This window comes from Panthera onca, chromosome B2 (assembly GCF_046562875.1).
Source record: "Panthera onca isolate mPanOnc1 chromosome B2, mPanOnc1 haplotype 2, whole genome shotgun sequence".
Lineage (NCBI taxonomy): Eukaryota > Metazoa > Chordata > Mammalia > Carnivora > Felidae > Panthera > Panthera onca.
The window spans coordinates 54,022,763-54,045,221 of NC_138343.1; the positions used below are offsets into that span (position 1 = coordinate 54,022,763).

Sequence of the window (22,459 nt, forward strand, 5' to 3'; positions counted from 1 at the left end):
CTGTCAAGAATGAAAAAGAAAATCACTACCTTAGAGAAAAAAATCAAACATCACTTTTAAAAAAAATCTGTGATTTTCTAAGCACTCTATTGAAGCCTTTAGTTTATAGCTTAGAAAATTTTAGATTATTCCTACAAAATACCAAATGTTGTATTCACTTAATAACATTCAGTGGATACTTACTGAGCATTTAATAGAGGCTACTCACTGTGGTAGGCCCCAGAAAGAAAAGATTACTAAGACAGAACAAATACACTAAGGTGTTTATGATGTATTGATCTCATTCCCCTCTGCCAGGGAAAGCACTAGAAAATGAGGCCTGTTATGATCCATTACAGAATTACTGGAATTAAAGATCCCATATATTAAATCGTAGTTTTGGAATTGGGAAAAGTGGTTTGAGAAAATAATCACATTCCATTGAAGACTGATAAATGAGAAAGATCTATCTTTGCACATAAAAACCACTTGGTATAATGCCTTCCATATGGTCTTATATTGTATTTAAGTATTTATTTTTCAAAAATTATGTTTTCCATTTACAGTTCAGCACCAGGCACTATTTTGTGCTGCTGAATATTTGGCAATCATATGCTATGGTGGGCAGCATCTTGTTGTAAAACAGTAAATACACAGAACATTTTGAAAATAAATCCCTCTGGCTTCTGCACAAAATGAGTGCAAATAACACAAGGAAGAAAGTGAAGAAGGACCACTCTCTAACAGTACTGCAGTCATCCAGACTAACATGATGGCAGCCTAGCCCAGGGTGATAGCATGGATGCAAAGAGGATAGTTCCACATATTTTTGGAGGCAGAAATGATCAGAGACAGATAAAACATGGTGATGAGCTAGATTTACAAAGTAATGACTCACATGCTTTCCTAAGTATATTTATTAAATTGAAGACTTCATAATTTTATATAGAAACAGCTACATCTTAAATGTGTTTATTGCATCACCAAGCCATTATCTCTTTATTTTTTCGACTTTAAATATTGAATTTTTGTAACCAATGTTTTTTTCTGGTGAGGTTTTTGCAAATTTCAAAGAATAGATAATTTTCATTTTTATTTAATCTGTTCCAGAACTTAGAGTATGATTAAAAGCTAGCTTATAAACATAGCATAAATTGCTGGTTCAAAGTATTGATTTTTGAGTTACAGACTTTAGTTTGAATCCCATCTCTGCTTATTAGCTATACAACTTTGGCCATGTCACTTTCCTGGGCCCTCGGCCCCACCTTCAATCTTCTTATCTACAAAATGGGGATGAGGGTAATCTGTCATGTCCTTCCTGCTATGATGATTAAAAGAGATCATTGGAAGAAATGCTTTCCCCAGAGCACATGACAGGTGGTCAGTAATGGCATTTATTATTATTATTGTCTCTGTTTTTATCAACACCGGAACTTGACACATAAAGACTAAAAAGAAAATTATTAGGCCAATCTTTGTTACACATTTAGATGAGAAAATTCTAAATGAAAGAGTAGCAAATGAGTCTCAATAGTATATGAAAGGAATCACTATGACCAGTTTTTTCTCTCTCCCATACTCCCAAATGCCATTTCATTTTCTTCTCTCTCTGCCAATTTCTCACACCTCCTCCCATATCCTTGCTTTCAGGTGATGACTTTACTTCCAACTTCAGTGTGAAATTGGAGGATATGAAAGAGACTGTCATCTCCCTGCACACATGCTTTATTTATTTATTTTTTTTATATTTTAAGTAAGGATCTCTGCCCAACTTGGAGCTTGAATCCATGACCTCAAGATCAAGAGTTCCATGCTCTTCCAACTGAGTCAGCTGGATGCCCTATCCTTGCACCCATGCTTAATGCTTCACTCTCTCCTGTCGCTCATGATGACCCATCCTCTTGTAGGGCCAAAGGCAGTATCTGTGCATCAGATACCATCCTCTTTTACCTAAGAACAGAGCTCTGGAGGTTCTCCCTGCTCTCTGCTACATGATAAAATTTTCTTCCTCTAATGAATCATTCCCATTAAAATCAGACATACCATTATTTCTCCCATTTAAAAAACAAAACAAAACAAAACCCCTTTCAGGCATTTTGCTTTTCCACCTTCCACCCTATTTGTCTCCTTCCCTTTAGAGGAAGAACTCCCTAAATGACTTGACACTACACACTGTGTTCAGTTTTTCCCCTTTTATTCTCTCTGGCTCCACTTTAATTAGCTCCTTTTCCTTCTATTGTAACTTCTTTTCTCTTGATCAGCAATAACCTCCATATATAAGCTTGCTAGTAACAAAGTACCACAAATTAGGTAGCTTAAACAACATAAATGTGTTGTCTCCCACTTCTAGAAGCTAGGATTCCAAAATCAAGGTGTCAACAGGGCCACACTCCCACTAAAGGTGCCAGGTAAGTTCTCTCTCAGTTTCTGGTTGTTCCTTGGGTTGAGGCCACATAATGCCAGTCTTCACATGGTGTTCTCTCTGTATGCTTCTCTCTCATCATGTTTAAAAGCCCCCCTTCTTATGAAGACACCAATCATACTGGATCAGAGCCCACCCTAATGATCTCATTTAACTTGATTACATCTGTAAAGACCCTACTTCCCAAGAAGGTCACATTCTGAGGTACTGGGGTTTAGGACTCCAAAGTTTCTTTTTTGAGGGGACACAATTCAACCCATAACATTACATATTGCTAGCCTCGAAATCCATTTCTCAATGATCATCTAACTACCCTGTAAGAGCAGACTGCAAAGTGGTTATCTTTTGCTCAGTAATTCTTTAAAACTCTCTGAACTAATAATCAGGGATCTTTTTCAACTTATAAAGCCTACTAACTAAGAAAAACAGCAGAATATATATGCCACTTTAGACATTCAGAATGGCAAATGTATTTGTGCTATATATGTATGTGTTAAACATTTGAAACTTATCTTGTGGACCACAACTGACTAACACCATAAGATATAAGAGGAAGGGGCACCTAGGTGGCTTAGTTGGTTAAGCACCTGACTCTTGATTTTGGCTCAGGTAGTGATCTCACGGTTTGTGAAATGAGTGCCACATCGGGTGCTGCACTGATACCACTGAGACTATTTGGGATCCTCTCTGTACCTCTTTCTCTGCCTCTCCCTTTCTCAAAATAAATAAATAAACACTAAAAAAATAAGATATAAAAGAGAAAAAGGTGACATATCTATTGTATAGAAGGTATCCATTTATTTTGTCATTATTTTTAGAAAATGAATGTGTACCATAAAAAGGAAAGCATTGACTGAAAACTCAAGTCTCATAACTAATGAGATTACAGTGAAGAATAAAAAATTAGTTAAGTTTTGCCCAGATTTCTTTAAGCATGATATAAAGCTTAAGTGAAATATGTGTGACTCTCCCTTCTTTCTTGAAATCCTGCTAAAAATAAACTTAAAATGCATAAAAGGAAATGACAAGAAAACCTGAAAGAAGACCACAGGAGATAAAAGATACCAATAAAATTTTACAACCTGAAAAACAGATGGATGAGTAGTGACTAACTCTGTAGAAATCTGAAAACTCAGTGTCTGTGATGGGGGTGAGGAGGGGATAGAGGTAGAGAAATTAAAAAGAAATAAGTCATATCACACCACAGAACTATAAATGGGTTAGGAATTGTCCGTGTGAAAGGGATTAGGATAGTGCTGGTAGTGTGAAAAGACCTACATGAAGAGGTCACTGAAAGGAGGAGTCACTGAAAGACCTACACAAAGACACTTTGGGACCACAAAGTCACATATTCTTCCCATGCTGTCTGCAACTACCACTCTTCACCACAGCAAAAGATGGAGGTTTTCTCTCAGGAGGGGTTGAACCAGAGCTATGAACTCAGGGACACTGGGCACACCTGAGGGAAGGTGATTATTTGAGGAAATCTTCTATCATGGAAAACAGACCAAAACAAACTAAGAGAAAAATAAAGTCAAAGGAAACAGATAATTCAGGGAGCAGAAGAAATATACATGATATAAGAACAGGGTAATTTAAGAAATGAATATCCACCCAGGGGCGCCTGGGTGCCTCAGTCCCTTAAGCATCTGACTTTGGCTCAGGTTATGATCTTATGGTTCATGGGTTGAGCCCCTCATTGGGCTCTGTGCTGACAGCTCAGAGCTTGGAGCCTGCTTTGGATTCTGGGTCTCCCTCTCTCTCTGCCCCTAACCCACTCGCATTCTGTCTCTGTCTCTCTCAAAAATAAGTAAACATTTTTTAAAAATTAAAAAATAATTAAAAAAAAAAAAGAGAGAAGAAGAAAAGAAATTAATATCCAAAGACCAAGCAGGGAGAAACCTAGAAATTCAATAAAATGTCTGGAAGTTAAAGTTAAGAAAATCTTGTAGATATTAGAGTAAGAAGACCAAGAAAAGGAAAATAGAAAAGATTGGGAAAAATAAAGAATTAGTCCTGGAAGTCGAATGCTCAAAGAGAAGAAGTTCTTTTTTTTTTTAATTTTTAAAAAAATATTTTATTTCTTTTTGAGAGAGAGAGCAAGAGTGGGGAAGTGGTAGAGAGTGAGGGAGACACAGAATCCAAAGCAGACTCCAGGCTCCATGCTGTCAGTACAGAGCCTGACCCAGGGCTTGAACCCACAAACTGTGAGATCATGACCTGAGCCAAAGTTGGAGGCTTAACAGACTGAGCCATCCAGGCACCCCTTAATTTTTTTAATGTTTATTTATTTTTGAGAGGGGGAGAGAGAGAGACAGAGTGCAAGCAGGGGAGGGGCAGAGAGAGAGAGGGAGACAGAATCTGAAGTAGGCTCTAGGCTCTGTGCTGTCAGCACAGATCCAGATGCGAGGCTTTAACTCATGAACTGCAAGATCATGACCTGAGCCAAAGTCAGTTGCTTAACCGACTGAGCCACCCAGGTGCCCCCAAAGACAAAAAATTCTAAAAGATGAAAGAAGAAGGAGAAGCTAACTGACTAACACAAACTTTTAAATTAAAAGATACCACCAAAAGCAAAAAGACTTGGCTAAGTCAACATTGTGAACTTTTAGAACACCAGAAGTAAAGGGAAGACCCAAAAGCTTTCAGAGAGAATAAGCATGTCCCAGGCTAAGGACTGGAAATCAGAATAGCATTGGCCTTTTCACCAACAACAAAGGAAGCTCCAAGATAATTATGCAATGCCTTCCAAATCTAGACTTCTATACCCAGTGATTTATCAGCCAAGTTTGAGGGTAGAATAATACTTTCACACTTATAAAATCTCACTAATGTGCTTCCTATGATTTCTTTTTCAAAGGTAACAGAGGATGCACTCCTCCCAAATGAGAGAGTAAATCTAGAAAAATAAAAACATAATATCCAGAAAATTGGTGGTCCAATTCAGGAGAAAGACAAAGAGGAGACATAGAATGATAGTGAAGGGAAGCTCCAGGATGACAAGTATACAGTGGCCTAGAAGCAGCTAGCCCAGATTATGGAGGGGTATGGAGGGCTCCAGGGGAGAGAACTCCAAGAAAAATATGAAATTGATAAATGACATGATGTATCCAAATATAATGAAAGGAGACTTTACACCTCCGACAGGAAGTTTAGAGATGTTTAAGTGAGAGAAATAGTGTAAAATAATAATAGTAATAATAATAATAATGTAATTATTAACTCTATGAAAAAATGTTTTAAAGAAAAGGAATTGTGAATAACATTTGCATCACTATAATAATGTAAGCACAATATTTATTGAACTAACAATTGTGTTATCACTATTCTGGGGTGATGAGAAGAGTGTGTACATGTTTGCATGTGATTAGCAGGTGTGTGTGTTTCTGTGTGGCTGGGGGAGGATTTGAAAGAGAGCAATATTGTCATACTACATAGCTGAAAATCAGTAAGTTGGGTTGCCTGGCTGACTCAGTCATAGATCATGTGACTCTTGATCTTGGGGTCATGAGTTCAAGCCCCACATTGCATGTACAGCTTACAAAAGAAAGAAAGAAAGATAGAAAGAAAGAAAGAAAGAAAGAAAGAAAGAAAGAAAGAATTATATGGATCTGAAAAAAAACAGTAAATAGTTGTATATGCATATTATTATTTAAGACTATGAAGGTAAGTACCAGAAGAAGCATGTAAATGGATTGGAATTGGTGGTCTCTAAGAGTGTTAGTCAAGAGAGGTGAGTGATAGGGCAGAGGACTACTGTTATTCATTATAAGCCTTATTTTACTTAAAAACTGATCAATAATGAGTACATGATAGGTGTTCAAATCTAGCAGCTATCATTTTTTTTTAATCAGTAACTTCCTTATAGGTCAGAAATTGCCAGTTATATTTCTAGAAGAAAAAAAAAATCTAGTCACATTAATTAGAAACAACTATAAAATATCTACTAACAACCCTAATAAGAAATGTATGTGATCAACGAAGAAAAATTTAAAAAATCACTGGAGGGGCTCCTGGGTGGATCAGTCAGTTGAACGTCCAACTCTTGATTTCAGCTCAAGTCATGGTCCCAGGGTCGTGGGATTGGGCCCTGCGTCAGGACTCTGCATTGGATGTGGAGCCTGCTAAAGACTTTCTCTCTCTCCCTCTACCCCTATCCCCAGCTTGTGCTCTCTCTCTCTCTCTAAAATAAAAACAAAAACAAAAACAAAACAAAACAAAAAAACCCAAAACCTCACTGGAGAAATATACAAACCTAAATTAATGGAGAGGTTTGTCACATTCATTGATGAGAGGAGAAGATACCAATTCATCCCCAAATAACTAATACTTTGAGTGGAATTCCAATAAAAATACTAATGATTTTTTGCTTTGTTTTGTTTTTGGGAATTTGGCAATGATTATTATAAAGTTAACCTGAGAAAATAAATAGGCAAAATCAATAAAGAACATTCTGAAAAAGAATATGAGTGTATAACCTATCAACATTAAATCATATAAATTTCCAATTATTAAAAATGACTTGCTAGTGCAAGATCAGCAGATCAGTGGAACAGAATGCATATCCCCCAAACAGAACCTTATATGTGATACAGAAACTATCCTAGAGGCCTTACGGCATAAAGGTAAAGAGTATAGATTTAGAGGGGCCAAACCACCTGGGTCCAAACCCCGGCTCTGCCACCTACTAGCTGTGTAACCATATGCAAGTTGTTTAACTGCTCTGTGCCTCAGTTTCCTCATCTCAAAAGTGGAAATAATAAAAGTACTTAGCTGGGTGACATGTGAAGCATTCAGAACAGAACCTGGCTGTGTAAGTATTTGCTATTCCAGGGTTCACTATCACAAATCATCAGGGCCAGCTTCATGGATGCCTGACCTGTACAGTCCTTGACAACCCTACTCTTAGAAAGGTCCCAAATACTGGTTAAAAGCTCTGCTGTCACCATATTAAAATTTTTAAAAAGGTTTGAACAAGGAGTGCTGCATTTTCATTTTTGCAATGGGCTTGGCAATTTATGTAGCAAGTCCTGCAAGTTAATCAGAAAAAGGATAAATTATTCAACAGATGGCCCTGGGGAACTTGATATTCCAGTGCGTGTTGGGGGGAAGGTTGGGCAGGTTCAAATTAGGTGGTCATTTCACACCATATGGCACACTAAAATCATAGCTATACAGTTTAAATAAAAATGCCGTCTTCTGAATTTTGAGTGGGAAGTACTGGTTTAAACACATGATGAAATTTATCTTTAAAAATTAATAATACGTATTTTCTAATACTGTTTGTTCATTGAATAGGCCTAGAAACATGAACTCAAGAGCAAAGAGCCCTTCTAGCACCTAGATATGGTCTTATAATAACATTTCCTTCTAAAAGGAGCTAGGGTTCCTTGGAGAAATGCTGATTCCAGAACTTGCGCAGGAATTGTACAAAATGAGCCTTGTTGGGGCCTAGAACAGGAAATATAGATGAAAATCTTGTCATACCAGCAAGCAAGGCAGTTAGCAAAGACTATGTAGACATGCCAACCAGAAGAGGTTCCCACTGGCCAAAGATGGGACAATATGAGTTTCAATAATAATGATACCCGCAACAGGTTATCATGTATATTTAAATGCATGAGTTCATAATGGTATTCAAAAAAGAAAAAATTTAATGATCATCTGGAAACTGGCAAATATAGATAAAAAGTCAAGTATTTGCCCTGTCATTATTTATTATATGAAATGAACCTAAGCATAACCAAACAGTTGATGGGAGGAAGTTTCTCTTTGTACAAGAATTCTAGCCAATAATTGAAGAAGAATTAGAATATCACCATTTTTCAACCCCTTATGATGTAATGAAATATAAATGGTGATCATCAGTGACAGCTAATACCCCAAGAAACATTAACCATGCATTCTATCACTACCTGATAGAATTTAAAACACTACCTAAATCTTATCAAGATTTTATATGTAATTACCAATTTAGAGCAAATACAGGGAACAGAATAATAAGTTAAACATGACTTTGTAGATACAATCAGCAAAATCCCACTGCAGGAAACCCTGTAAAACTTACAACCCAATTTCTTCAATTAATAAATTCCAAAGAAAAAACTAGGACAGAGAGGAAAAAAATCTATAGTTTATAAAAGGACAGTAACTAATCATAACATGTGGACTTTATTTAGATCCTGATTCAAATAAAGAAAAAAACAACAGTGATGAGAAAATCAGAGAAATTTGGACACATTAGTTTTTTTTAACGTTATTAAAGAACTGTTGATTGTCACAATGGTGTTGTGTTTCTATTTTATATTTATGTAATATTTTTATATTTTAAACATATATGTTTATATGTTTTCTTGCCTTTAGAGATACATATGGAAATATTTACAGATAAATGAGATGCTGCCTATGATTTGTTGGAAGTATTCTTGGGGATGGAGAGAAAAGTGGATGGGGGTTTAAAGAGAACAAGACTGGCTATGAGATGAAACTGGGGGATGGATATATGGGAGTTTACAATTTTTGTTTATGTCCAGAACTATCCATTAGAAGTTTAAAAATTATATCCAGGTGGAAAAATCTCATTTGTAAAAAAATATTCAAACCATACAAAATATATGACTATTTTACTGATCTGAAAGGTGAATGACTTTCTAAGCATAAAATAAATAATACACTGAAGAAGACTGCTACTTTACAATAAAAACTAAAAATATGTGTATGCTTTCAAAATATTATGAAATTAGAAGATAAACACTCTAAGAAAAATGCTTGCAACTTATGACAAATAAAAGGTTAAGATGCTTAACATATAAGGGAGTAAATAACAATAGCTAACACACTGTGCTTATAACACATTAGGCACACTTATAAGCATGTCACAAAAACTGAATTATCAAAAATAGAAAAAGTACTGTCTGGCTCAGGTGGTAGAACATGAAACATTTGAGCTCAGGGTCATAAGTTTGAGCCCCACATTGGGCATAGAGATTACATTAAAAAAAAGTACTGGGCACCTGGGTGGCTCAGTCGGTTAAGCAGCTGACTTTGGCTCAGATCATGTCTTGTGGTTCATGAGTTCAATCCTCAAGGTGGGCTCTGTGCTGACAGCTCAGAGCCTAGAGCCTACTTCAGATTCTGTGTCTCCCTCTTTATCTGCCCCTCCTGCACTTATGCTTTGTCTCTGTCTCTCTCTCAAAAATTAAATAAACATTAGAAAAAAGTTTTTCAAGTACTAATATTCCATGGTCTAACAGATAATTCATAGAAGGTCAAATAATCAATAAATAAGTATATATTTAACTTCACAATAATAAAATAATTGCAATTTAAATTTTATTAACATTTCAACCTATCTAAATAGTGAAGATTATTGTTAGTGGTTAACACCTGTTGTTGATGCTGGAGTGAAATGCTAACTTCTTACATTGTTAGTGGGTAAGTTGGAAGAATCTTTCTCGAGAGCAAGTATTAGTTGAGGTTGGACAACATTTATACCTTTGACCCTATTATTATGCTTTCAGGAATTTGTAGCATTGTTGTGATCAGAGATACATATGAAGATGTATGTGCTAGGCAAGTCATAAAAGTTTTGTTTGAAATAAAGAAAAATTGAAAGCAACCTAAATTTGAAAAAAGGGGGAGCATGTAAATACATTATAAAACAGCAATACCTCAGAATATTAGGGAACCATTAAAATCATGTTTTCAAGTGGAAAATAACCCATCAACAGGTGAATGAAAACTTTAATTATGGAGTATCCACATATTAAAATATTAGCAATGAAAAGGAATGAATAACTGATACATACAACAACATGAATGAATCTCAAAACATTATGCAGAGCAAAAAAAAAAAAAGTCAGACCAAAAAAACTGAGAATATACCATTTGAGACCATTTATGTGTAATTCTAGAACAGGTAAAACTTATCTCTGACCAAAAAGTCAAATCAGTGGTTGCCTCTAAGGCGAGTCTAGAGACTGACTAAGAAGGGACAAGAGACAACTTTCTGGATGGATGGAGATGTTCTATATCTTGTTGGGTGTCCATTAACTGGGTATATCACTTTGTCAAACTTATCCCCTTTTACCTACTTAATTTCTGCTCACACTTTGTGTAGGATCTTGCCTTTGAGTCTATGTAAATTAGACCTCAAAAGATCATATTTTCCAAGAAGATTTAGTGAAATAGGCAAATATTAAACTTACAGTTTTAATTGGAAAAAAGAACCATGACACAATGCTATGTATATAGTACAGTCCTAGTTATGTAAAAGAAAATACATGAATATGGGTGAAGATACACAGAAATGACAAGAAGGATACATTCCAATGAACATGTCCAACTTTCATTATTAGGAAAAAATCAGTAAATATTCTTCAAACCTCACTTTATAGAAAATTCCCTTTTTCTCTTTACATTCTAGCTGCCTTCTTACAGTTCCTCAAGTATAGAACTTGCATTTCCTTTGCCTCTGATGACCTCCTCATTTCCTCCAGCTATTTAATCCCTGCTCAGCCTTTGGCTCTCAGGTCAATCTTGATGTCCCCAGAGAAGCCCTCCATATGCCTCCCCTCCCCAGGCTGAGTTAAACATATTATGCCCCTCTCTTGTGACACTTAACAATTGTAATTTTTCATTTCTTTGTATGTACTTCAAGTTAACCCAACTTCAAAGTTAAGGGCACTGCCCTCTAGACTGCTACATTTGCCTAACACTTCGGTTGTCAACTATAAGCTCAGACATTTTCCAAAACTACCCTCAGGTCCATTAATTTTCTAGAGAAACTCACAACTCACTGAAAATTACAGGAAAAAAATACAAATTAGAACCAGCCAAAGTTGGAAGACACACATAGGGCAGAGTCAGGGTGGCTTCCAAATGTGAGCTTCTGTTGTCTTCAGGATGCATTGCCCTCCTAGCATTTATATATTACAATATGCATGGAGTATTGTCCATCTAGGAAGCTCACTGGAACTCCAATGTTCAGAGTTTTTATTGAAGGTTCATTATGTAGGCATGATTAATTGATTGATTGGTTGGTTGCCTATGTTGAACTCAGTCTCTAAATCATTCTAGCTTTCTGGCTGTGGTCTGCTTCTACACTAAGACTATTGGGTGTGATTGTCCACACGCTGAGATATATCTTAGCATAAACTATCAGGTGTGGGCTGAGAGGCTCACCCTGAAAAACAAAGACAAAACAAAGTACCTCCTGTCACTCAGGAAATTCCAAGGGTTTACAGGCTACCTTTCAGGAACTAGGTGGTTAGGTGGAGGCCAGATCTCTCTTTAAGCAGGCCAAATTCTTACTCCACACCATGGTTGGGTAAATAGTGCTCCTCCCCCTCTTTCCTCCACCTCAGTTCCAAAAGGCCAGGATCACATTTGGTTTTGCTCCCAGTCTCAGTCTTAGCATTTAATATGGTGTTTAGCACATGTTGACAATCTACATAACATAGTTGTTTATGGCATGGAATTGCCTAAGTCTGAATTTGAATCTTGGTCTTCTTTTCACTAACTGGGTTGACCCTGAATGGGTTTTTTAACCTGTCTCACTGCCTAATTGTCCTCATCTGTAAACTAGGGGTAATGATAATATCTATCTCAGAGAGCAATGAGGATTAAATGAATGAACATCAGTAAAGTTCTCAGAATAGTGCCTGGCACAGAGTAAAATCTAGATAAATGTTTATTATTAAATGCTCAATAAATAATGTTTATTGAATTAGTGTCTGGCACATGAGAGATGCTTAGTAAATATCAACTGAAAGAATATAAAAGAAGATTTTCTTTAGTAGATTTTACTATTTTTCTATTAATATGGTACCAGGTGTATTGATTTGTACATATTATCAATATGCTGGTTTTCAGCTTTCAAATCAAATATTGGTCTAAAGATTATGGCTTAATAATGTGCTTAAGAAAAGTCCAAAAATGCTTTAGAGTCTTTTTATTTCTCCAACATCCAGTATCCTCAACCATAGAGTGGGAGCTAAATTAGATAGGGTTCAATGTGTCTTCCAACTCCAACAAAATGTTATTTGTCCTTAGGAAACAAACTAGATATAACAACAGAGAAGACCATTTTACATGGAGACATGATCACCTTTGAATGTGTAAGTTTCCATTTAAAAAGGAACAAAGAGAACATTCAGCTGATTACCAAAATTCATCTTTAATATGTGAAAACATAGTTTTCAATTATGGCAATAGATTTTTATTAATTTAACGAAATTTGACTCCTTGGAAAGCCACACACAAGCATCATTGAAATGTTATTTTAATAAATTTAAATAGAAATGGTTTATTTTACTGGTCACTTAAACTGGCCTGATATATTGGGAAGGTGATTGATAATAGAATCAGTAATGTCTCCAAATGAGATTTAAAACTTCCAGATAATACTATTAATGATTAGAAAAAAAGAATCAACTTTTTAATTCATTTTCATTATTTTATAATTCATTTAGTTATTTTAGTTATGAAGTAATGCATATATATTTTTTTTAAGCTTATTTATTTATTTATTTATTTATTTTTGAGAGAGAGAGGCAGAGAGAGAAGGGAGAGACAGAGAATCCTAAGCTGGCTCCACACTGTCAACACAGAGCCCAACACGGGGCTTGAACCCACAAACCATGAGATCATGACCTGGGCCAAAATCAAGAATCAGACGCTTAACTGACTTACTCACCCAGGCACCCCCAATAACCAAATGTTTTTAAATTGATTTACTATTATTAAGCCATTGTTACATTAAATAATAAAAAGTATGTCCCAATCACTTTTCTTGCCATGCTTAGTTTCCAAAAGTAGAAAATGTTAACAATTTGTCCCACCTATTTCTATACATGCAGTATAATATACGTATACCACGATAAAAAATAAGAATACGTGTCCCTGTTATTAAAAGTATTTGTAAACTGTTACTTTTTCTTGCCATTTTAGTGTTACCACAGGCAGTCACCCAGTTTGAAGAATTGGTTGGTATGGCAGAGGCCTTACTTAAGGGTGGAGGAACCATGTCTACATCTGCGTCCACCCTCTGGAGAGCAACAAACAACTCCTCACCAGATTCATTTGCCTCAACATGCAGTAATTCTAATTCTAATTCCAGTTCACCAATTTCCTTGAAGGCTGAAGAGGAGCATCATACTGATGAGAAACAGGTGAGTTGGAATACTTGCCCTTTCTTTTTCTGGGATATAGTAAATACAAAAATTAAAAGAAGACTACAAAATGATGGAGCTCCTAGCTGGCTCGGTCCGTGGTCCATGGACTCAGTTTGAGTACCATGTTGGGTATAGAGATTACTCAAAAATTAAATCTAAAAAAAAAAAAAGACTACAAAATAATTATTGTTTTATCAGATAACTTTAGGTAACTTTAGGTCATGACCATAACACTGCAATCACATAAAACAATTTTTTTACAATAAATCAAAACAATATTTGTTTCACAAATATCCAATTTAGAAAACTAAAGTCAAATTGTGGTCAATGATGAGGTTATTAAACTGGAAAACTCTTTTTTTTAAGTTTATGTATTTATTTTTGAGAGAGAGAGAGAGAGAGAGAGAGAGAAATGCAAGTGGGGGAGGAGCAGAGAGAGAGAATCCCAAGCAGGCTCCAATGCTGTCAGCACAGAGCTGGATCCAGAGCTTGAACTCACAAACCATGAGATCATGGTTTGAGCCAAAGGCAGATGCTTAACCGACTGAGCCAACCAGAAAACTCTTAAACCAGTGATAGGTAAATTTGCATTAAGGATTACAAAATTACATCATTGGGAGAAGGTAAATTTCAGCCTCTACATGCTGAATGAACATAATTCTTTTCCTACTTCCCTAATTTCTCTTCATCAAGTAACAGAAGCTGAAAAGACAGAGTTTCATTAGAATGAGGTATCAGCTTTAAAAATGTGCCTTCCAGAGCAATAATTAAATACTACCAATCTAACATTGAGAATATTTGAATCTTGGTATATCAGTTTCTTTTTGCTGTATAACAGAAGACCACAAACTTTGTGATTTGTAATAATACAAATGCATTATCTCAGAGTCCTATAGGTCAGAAGTGTGGTAAAATCAAGGAGTCAGCAGGTGCATTCCTTTCTGGAGGCTCTATGGAAGAATCTGTTTCCTGCCATTTAGGTTATCATAGAATTCAGTTTCTTGTGGTTGTTGAACTGGGTTCCCGTTTTCTTGCTGACTATACACTGGAGTCCATTCCCACTTCTATAGGCAACCATATTCCTTGGTTTGTGGTCCATTCCACCATGACAGGCAAAGCCTCTCTCACTCTTCCACTCTGTCCTCCTTCTTCTGCATTTTTTTCTTAATATTTATTTATTTATTTATTTATTTATTTACTTACTTACTTACTTATTTATATTTGAGAGGTGGGGGGAGCATCAGAGGGAGAGAGAAAGAGAGAATCCCAAGCAGGGTCTGCACTTCAGCACATGACCTGAACTGAAATCAAGAGTTGGACGTTTAACCGACTGAGCCACCCAGGTGCCCCCTGCATCTTTTTTCTGATCCACTCTTCTGCCTCCCTCTTCTGCATCTAAGTGCTCTGTGATAAAATTGGGTCCACCTGTATAACCCAGGATAATTTTCTCATCTCAAGGTAGTTAACTTTAATCACGCCTACAAAGTTGTTTTTCCCTTATAAGGTAACATATTCACAGACTCCAGGGATGGGGATATCTTCAGTGGGCCATTATTCTGCCTACCACATTTAGTAGGAGGTGTTGGGGATGGGACTCATTCTTAAACCATCAAATCCAGATCACATACAAGAATTTGTATGTACTCTGGGACAAACACTACATAAATATTGGGAGCTATATCAAAGATAACATTGAACTTGAACCCCTGAAATGTAAAATACATATTAAAAGTAAATTCATCACCAGGGTGCCTGTGTGGTTCAATTGGTGGAGTGTCTGACTTCCGCTAGGGTCATGATCTCACAGTCCGTGAGTTCGAGCCCCTTGTCGGGCACTGTGCTGACAGCTCAGAGCCTGGAGCCTGCTTCAGATTCTGTGTCTCCCTCTCTCTCTGCCCCTCCCCTGCTCACGTTCTGTCTCTGAAAAATGAATAAACCTTAAAAAAAATTTTTTTTAAGTAAATTCATCACCTTAAAGAACGTTAATTGTGTTTTCTAGTGTGTCTTAACTCAATCAGTAATATATTTCTGCAGATACTTTCCTTTTCTTTGTTCAGGTTCAATTATTATTTTGTATTTTTTAGTTCAAGATTGAAAAATGGCAGATTGCCCGTTGTAACAAGAGCAAGCCTCAGAAGTTTATTAATGATTTAATGCAAGTACTCTACACGAACGAATACATGGCCACACACAGCCTGACGGGCGCAAAGTCCTCTACTTCGAGGGACAAAGCTGTAAAACCAGCTATGAATCAGAATGAAGTTCAAGAAATCATAGGTGATAATATAATTGTAGTACATTGTCACATTAATTTGAAATTCTTTTATCATTCCAAGTTAAGTCATTGTTTCATGGTCTTTTTGTTGTTTATTTTTCTATGAAAGGAAAATCTCAAGATAGCCTAAACCTCTTATTAAATATGGTGTATTTTGCAGAAAAAATTTATATTAAAGCAGTCATTAAAATAAAACTAAATTTTATTTCAGTGACATGTTTGAACTTTTTAAATTCATAGCTTTAGAAAAATGCTTTTCAAAATCCTTTCAAACAAAATTTCAAGTAGCAGTTTATATCTTATTTTCTGTTTCTTATCTTGGTTGTAGATCCCTTATCTTTTATGCTAGAAAAATAGAGGCTAATTTCCTATTTATGGTTTTTAAGTTAATGAATCTCCTCAAATATAATAATCTAGATTACCAAATAATTTTTTTTTGCAAATATCAAACAAATTTAGGAAATCAATGAATCTGAGCTCTCTGTATTTTAATATACCATTTCTTAGCTACAAAAGGATCAGTCAGAATCTAGTTGTCTCAACTGTTTGCTGGGAATGGATAAAAATAAATTCCTAACATTGTGGAGCAAGGGGATCTAGAGTTAAGAGCAAGTAGCAAGGTTAAAGTTGAGTGGTACCATAGGAAGACATAGACCTTCCATATCTCTTGCTTTGCTTTGAAAACCCTGCCTATATACTCATCTATTTAAATATCTCATGGGTGTTTGGGCTGCCTTTGTGAAGTGGAGACAAAAGTATAATGTGAATTGTTTGATGTTTTATCTCAGTTCATACCTTATGATGCAAAGGCCTCAAAAAGTGTTTTTGTGTATTTATTGTTGTTGTTGTTTACAGGAGTCACAAAACAGTTATTTCCCAACACAGATGATGTTTCAATTAGGAGAATGATAGGGCAAAAGCTAAACAACTGTACCAAGAAGCCAAATTTAAGCAAAAATCTGAACTCTCAGGATATTAAGTAGATCCTTTTGGTAAGTCTGCTCAATCTTCACAATCCTCTCAATGGGGCCAAAAGGTGTAATACTTTTATCCCTGGAGTAGCATTCCGTGAACACTCTTCTAGAGAATACTAGTGGCCTGTGAAACACTAATAGGTATTCGTGGGGATGAAGGTGGGGATGGGGAAGGGGACTTCAATTTGGGAAATGCTAAGTTCAGATACAGATTTTCCTTTCCCAGAGCTTCTCAGCATATTTTATATTCTTTAAAATGCCCAAGTGCACCAGAAATCTCTAAAATGGAGATAGAGTATGAGTGGTTTTCAAATGTGTTTTACTGAGAAACTTTCCTTTCTTTTTTTTTCACAGAATGTATGTTAACTTATGAGTGGGGGTAGAAAGGAGCCAGAGGAGGGACACTTGATAATTTAAGAACTGTTTCTCTAGAACAGGGGAGACACAGACCCCAGGGAGATCTCTGAGGTACATCAATGGGACTGAACTTACAACTCCAAACAGTGGTTCATGCACCGACTACTGGCTGGAAGTCCTGAAGGGTCCCCTCTGCCATCCTTCCTTCTGCTTCTCGCTGTCTTTAAATCTTTAAATCAGTTGTTATAGTTTGTACTTGTTTGATAAGGATTTTTACCAAGATGTTTCTACTATACTAAGAGAAAGAATTATTGCTAGTGAGTTTTGAAGGAAATACACTTCATGATCAGGCCCTTAGGCAAAACTGTTCAAGTGGAATTTTGTGTTTGCTTTAGCAACCCAGTGTCCCAGCTGGTTCGCTTGTGCTCAGCTTTCCTCTCCATTATTTTGATGGAAAATATGTGGGAAAAAAATGCACTATTATGTTTTTAATATTTTTTGATAAACAGAGGTATATGGGAAATACATGAGGGCAGGTTTTTCTTCCATTTTCTTGACTTCTATCTTTGACTTTGACTTTACTTGTTCTCTGCCTAACTCGAGCCACCTTTGACACCATTTTATTTTGACTTTATTTTCTGACCGTGTTTTAAATGGGATTTGGGCCATGTGTAATGCAGTAATTCTCCCCACCTATCCTCCACCCTGACTACTACCCCCACCGCCTTTGATGGCCCCTTACTATTTTGCTATATAACTGAAGCCTCACTCTGATGAGGGTCAACAATAGTTTCTCTTCCTTAAAAACAAAACAAAACAAACAAAAAACCACTTATAACGACTGCAGGGGGTTCCTTCCCTTGGCTCATCCATACTGGTAGACTGACTTACAGATTTATAAAAGATAGGATATTTGTATCCTTTTTCTGATGAAAAATTTCAGTAGGGTGTGAATCCCACAACTTCCCAGTTGGGAAATAATTGCTTAAATGAGCCCTTAGAACTGCTTGTTTTGACATGAGGCTACCCAGTTATCCAAGTAGCTAAGTTCCCTTGCTAAATGCCATGTAACCAGAACTCCAAGGGTCTGCTATATAATGGGCTACCTTTTGGAGCACACAATTATATTTCAGAGCTGTGCATAGTATTTCAATATCCCAACTTCTGCCTTTTTAATGCCTCAGCCTGCCAAGGGTAGGCACAAAACTCAACTCTGACTATCAGTCAGCAAAGTGTTAAAGAAATTAAAGCTAAAAGGGTTTTATATCAATTTTGCTTGTACTCGCAACCCAGTAGTACTGTTATTAATCACCTGACTATGGCAATGATTAAAATAGAAAAAAGGAACAAATCTTTTGCTAAGAACACAGCATGTTCTGGTGCCTTCTGGGCCTGAGCCTCACTTTGTTGACAACTTGCTTGGAATGGAAATGTGCGTATTTTGAATCAGAGGTGGAGATTAACCCTAGAATGGAAAAAATTTTTTTAATTGGCAGGTATCTTTCATTTGAAGTATAGCTAAATCCAAATTAATTGGCAGGTAATTAATTTAATTGGCAGGTATCTTTCATTTGAAGTATAGCTAAATCTAAATCATTTCAAAAGGACTGAGAAAACATGCTGGGAAAGACAGGGTCATATCAAACTTAATTTAGCCATGTTTCATGAATAAGTCTGATATAGCACCATCTAGTGGAATGCTGCTATGTTTTTCTCTTCTTGGTCATTTAACAGGAAGGAGCCTGAAGATAACTGCACTTACTCAGGCAAACCATACTCCCTCCTCATCCCACCCCCAAAAGTATTCTTTGGAAAAATAACTTTCTTTGCATTACTATTAGCAAGGCAATACGCACTGCAAAATCATGTAGACTTCTACAAATTCCTGTGCATCCACAAAGCCCAGCAACCCCCACCCACGGGCCCTGTGGTAGACCATGCCCTCCACCCAGTACTGAGTGCAAGGTTGCCACTGGTGGCTTGGATTTGAAACAACTGTTTCCCAGATAAGATTTATTTCTGAGAGGATAAGCCCTAAATTCCACCGTTCTTCACTTTTTATCTATTCTCTCTCACTCCTATGACTGCCCTCAAGTTGCCTGCAGCTTATGCTTTGCCAAGAGCTTTATGTTGCCAACCTTTCTGGCCTCCCTCCATTTTTTTTCTTTCTTACAGGAACTGAGGCAAATAAGAATAACAGAATATTAGCATATCGCCTCTATAACATCCCACTAAATGGTCAAACAGCCTTCTCCTGAAATTTCCAAAGCTGCCTCAGCCTATATAATCTCCACAATAACATTACATATGCACTTATTATTACTTAAAGATGATCCAATATAGCAGTGCTCAAATAGAATGGGACGGATTTTTGTCCCCTGCTTCCCAGCTAGGAGATACTTGAAAATGTCTGGAGATATACATCATTGTCACAACTGGATGATACTACTGGCACCTAGTGGACAGAGCCACAGATGCTGCTAACCTCCTACAAAGCATAGGACAGTCCCCCTCACGACAAAGTATTACCTAACCCAAAATGTGAATTGTGCCAAGATTAAGAAATCCTGGTCTAAAATGATTTCTTTACTTTGCAGATAAAGAAACTAAAGCCAAAATGAAGTTAAGTGAATTGCCAAGATTATCTGATTAGTAACTATTAGAAAGCCAACACGAACATATAGTTCTTTGTATTTTTTGAAGAACCTTTTCTTAATCATTTTTTAAATTTGAATGTAGACACAAAATGTTACATTACAGGTGTACAACATAGCAATTCAACAAGTTTATATATTATGCTATGCTCACCCTAAGAGTAGCTACCCTCCGTAACCATATGACACTATCACAATACCATTGACTATACTCCTTATGCTGTGCCTTTTATTTCCATACTTATTCATTCCATAACTGGAAGCCTGTATCTCCCAATCCCCTTCACCCATTTTGCCCATTCCCCCCAGTCTCCCCTCTGGCAACCATCGGTTTGTTCTCTGTATTTGCAGGTATAATTCTGCTTTTGTTTATTCTTTTTTTCTTAAGATTCCACATATGAGAGAAATCATATGGTATTTGTGTTTCTCAGCCTGACTCATTTCTCTTAGCATAATATTCTCTAGGTCCATCCATGTTGTCACAAATGGCATGATTTCATCCTTTTTATGGCTGCATAATACTCCTGTGTGTGTGTACGCACGTGCATGCGCGCGTGCGCGTGCGCGCGCGCACACACACACACACACACACACACACACTACATCTTCCTTATCCATTAGTCTATTGGGCTTTTAGGTTGCTTCCATATCTTGGCTATTGCAAATAATGCTTCAGTAAACACAGAGGAGCATATATCTTTCCAAATTACTATTTTCATTTTCTTTAGGTAAGTACCCAGCAGTAAGATTATTGGATCATATGGTATCTGGTTTTTTTTATTTTTTGAGGAAACTCCATACTGTTCTTCACAGTGGCCGTACCAATTTACATTCCCACCAATGGCGTGTGAGGCTTACTTTTCCTCCACATCCTTGCCAATGCTTGTTTTTCTTGTGTTTTTGATTTTAGTCATTCTGACATGTGTAAGATAATGAATGTCTCACCGTGGCTTTGATTTGCATTTCTCTGATGATTAAATGATGTTGAGAATCTTTTCATGTGCTTATTAACCATCTGTATATCTTCTTTGGAAAATTGTCCATTCAGGTCCTCTGCCCATTTTTTTAAGTGGATTGTTTGGGTTTTGTTTTGTTTTGATGTTGAGTTGTATCAGTTCTTTATATATTTTAGATATTAATCCTTTATCAGATATGTCATTTGCAAATATCTTCTCCCATTCAGTACGTTGCCTTTTTGTTTTTGTTGATGGTTTCCTTCCCTGTGCAAAAGCTTTTTATTTTGATGTAGTACTATAGTCCTTTGTATTTCTTATTGCACTAGTCATAGTTCTCCAGAGAAGCAGAACCAATAGGATGTATATAAAGAGACATTTGAAGGAATTGGCACACACAGTTGTGAGGTGTGGTGAGTCTGAAATCTGCAAGACAGGCTAGCAGGCTAGAGACCCAGGGAAGAGTTGATGTTGCAGTCTTGAGTTCAAAGGCAGTGTGAAGGCAGAATTCCTCCTTCCCCAAAAAACTTCAGCCTTTTCTCTTAAGGCTTACAACTTACTAGGTGAAACCCACCCATATCATGGAGGATAATCTGCTTTACTGAAAATCTACTGCTTTAAATGTTAATCCCATCTAAAAAATACTTTTATGGCAACATCTGGACTGGTGTTTGGCCAAACAACTGGGTATCATAGGCTAGCCAAGTTTACATATAGAATTATATGTTTTAGGGTCAGAAAGTCTGGTTTTGAAGACTGTTCCACTTCTTAATAAACGTGTGGCCTTTGGAAAGTCACTTGAACTCTCTAAATATCAATTTATACAGGGATAATAATACTACCTACCTAGGAATGGATTCAGGATTTGTGGGACCGAAGGCTTAATGGTATTTGGAGAACTCACTTCAAGAAATACAAAATTATGAATACACAATCAGCTAAAATTCCACATAGGCTCCACATCCAAAGTGGGGCTCAAACTTATGACCTCGAGATCAAGAGTTGCATGCTCTGACTGACCCAGCCAGACGCCCCAAAATGACATACTGTTTAAAAGTTAACAAATTTCTCAAATATCACATAATGTAGAGGAAATTATATAATATTTTTACTAACAGCTCTATAATACTTTCATCCTACTTTTTTTGAGTTGCATACATGTTGATTGCCTCTTCATTTGACAAGTTTATAATAGCCTTTTCTACAGAAAGAATAAAAAAATAATTTAGACTATCCCCTACTATAGTAGATTAAAAAATGTATTTTTTTCTTTTTGACATTTTTAAGAGTTTTCTTTCAAATTCTTAACTCTTTTGTAGCAATATAAATTTTAGGATTGTTGTCAAATTTGGGGAAACCTCTGTTAAATTTCTATGATACATGAGCTATAAGATTTCAGGGCGTTTCAAGCTTTCTATGGAGTGAGTCCTCTTAGACATTCTTTGAATTGACCATAGTCATATTTTTGCTAAAGGATACTACAAACTGGAATGGCCACCATTAATATAACTATAAATCGGAGACATGACAAAGCACAAAAGGATATCCCAGTCAATCCGTGGTAAAATCCCAGAAATACCCACGGCCACCCCATGGTTACAATCAGAGAGAAAATATGGCTAAGGGGCAGTTGAAAGGGAAAGGCGGTGGTCTCAACTGATTATAGTCGAA

The 22,459-nt window shown here is 36.5% G+C and overlaps 1 protein-coding gene across 2 annotated transcripts in view; it reads left to right on the forward strand.

Moving 5' to 3' along the window:
• BEND6 (BEN domain containing 6) overlaps positions 1-22,459 on the forward strand; it is a 63,281-nt gene that overhangs the window by 39,088 nt on the left and 1,734 nt on the right. For both annotated transcript variants that reach the window (XM_060615817.3, XM_060615818.3), the window contains 3 exons: positions 13,352-13,572; positions 15,660-15,852; positions 16,706-16,842. In XM_060615817.3, the coding sequence (XP_060471800.1) occupies positions 13,352-13,572; positions 15,660-15,852; positions 16,706-16,833 (542 nt within the window). In that variant the 3' untranslated portion in view covers positions 16,834-16,842. The remainder of the gene's footprint in view (positions 1-13,351; positions 13,573-15,659; positions 15,853-16,705; positions 16,843-22,459) is intronic.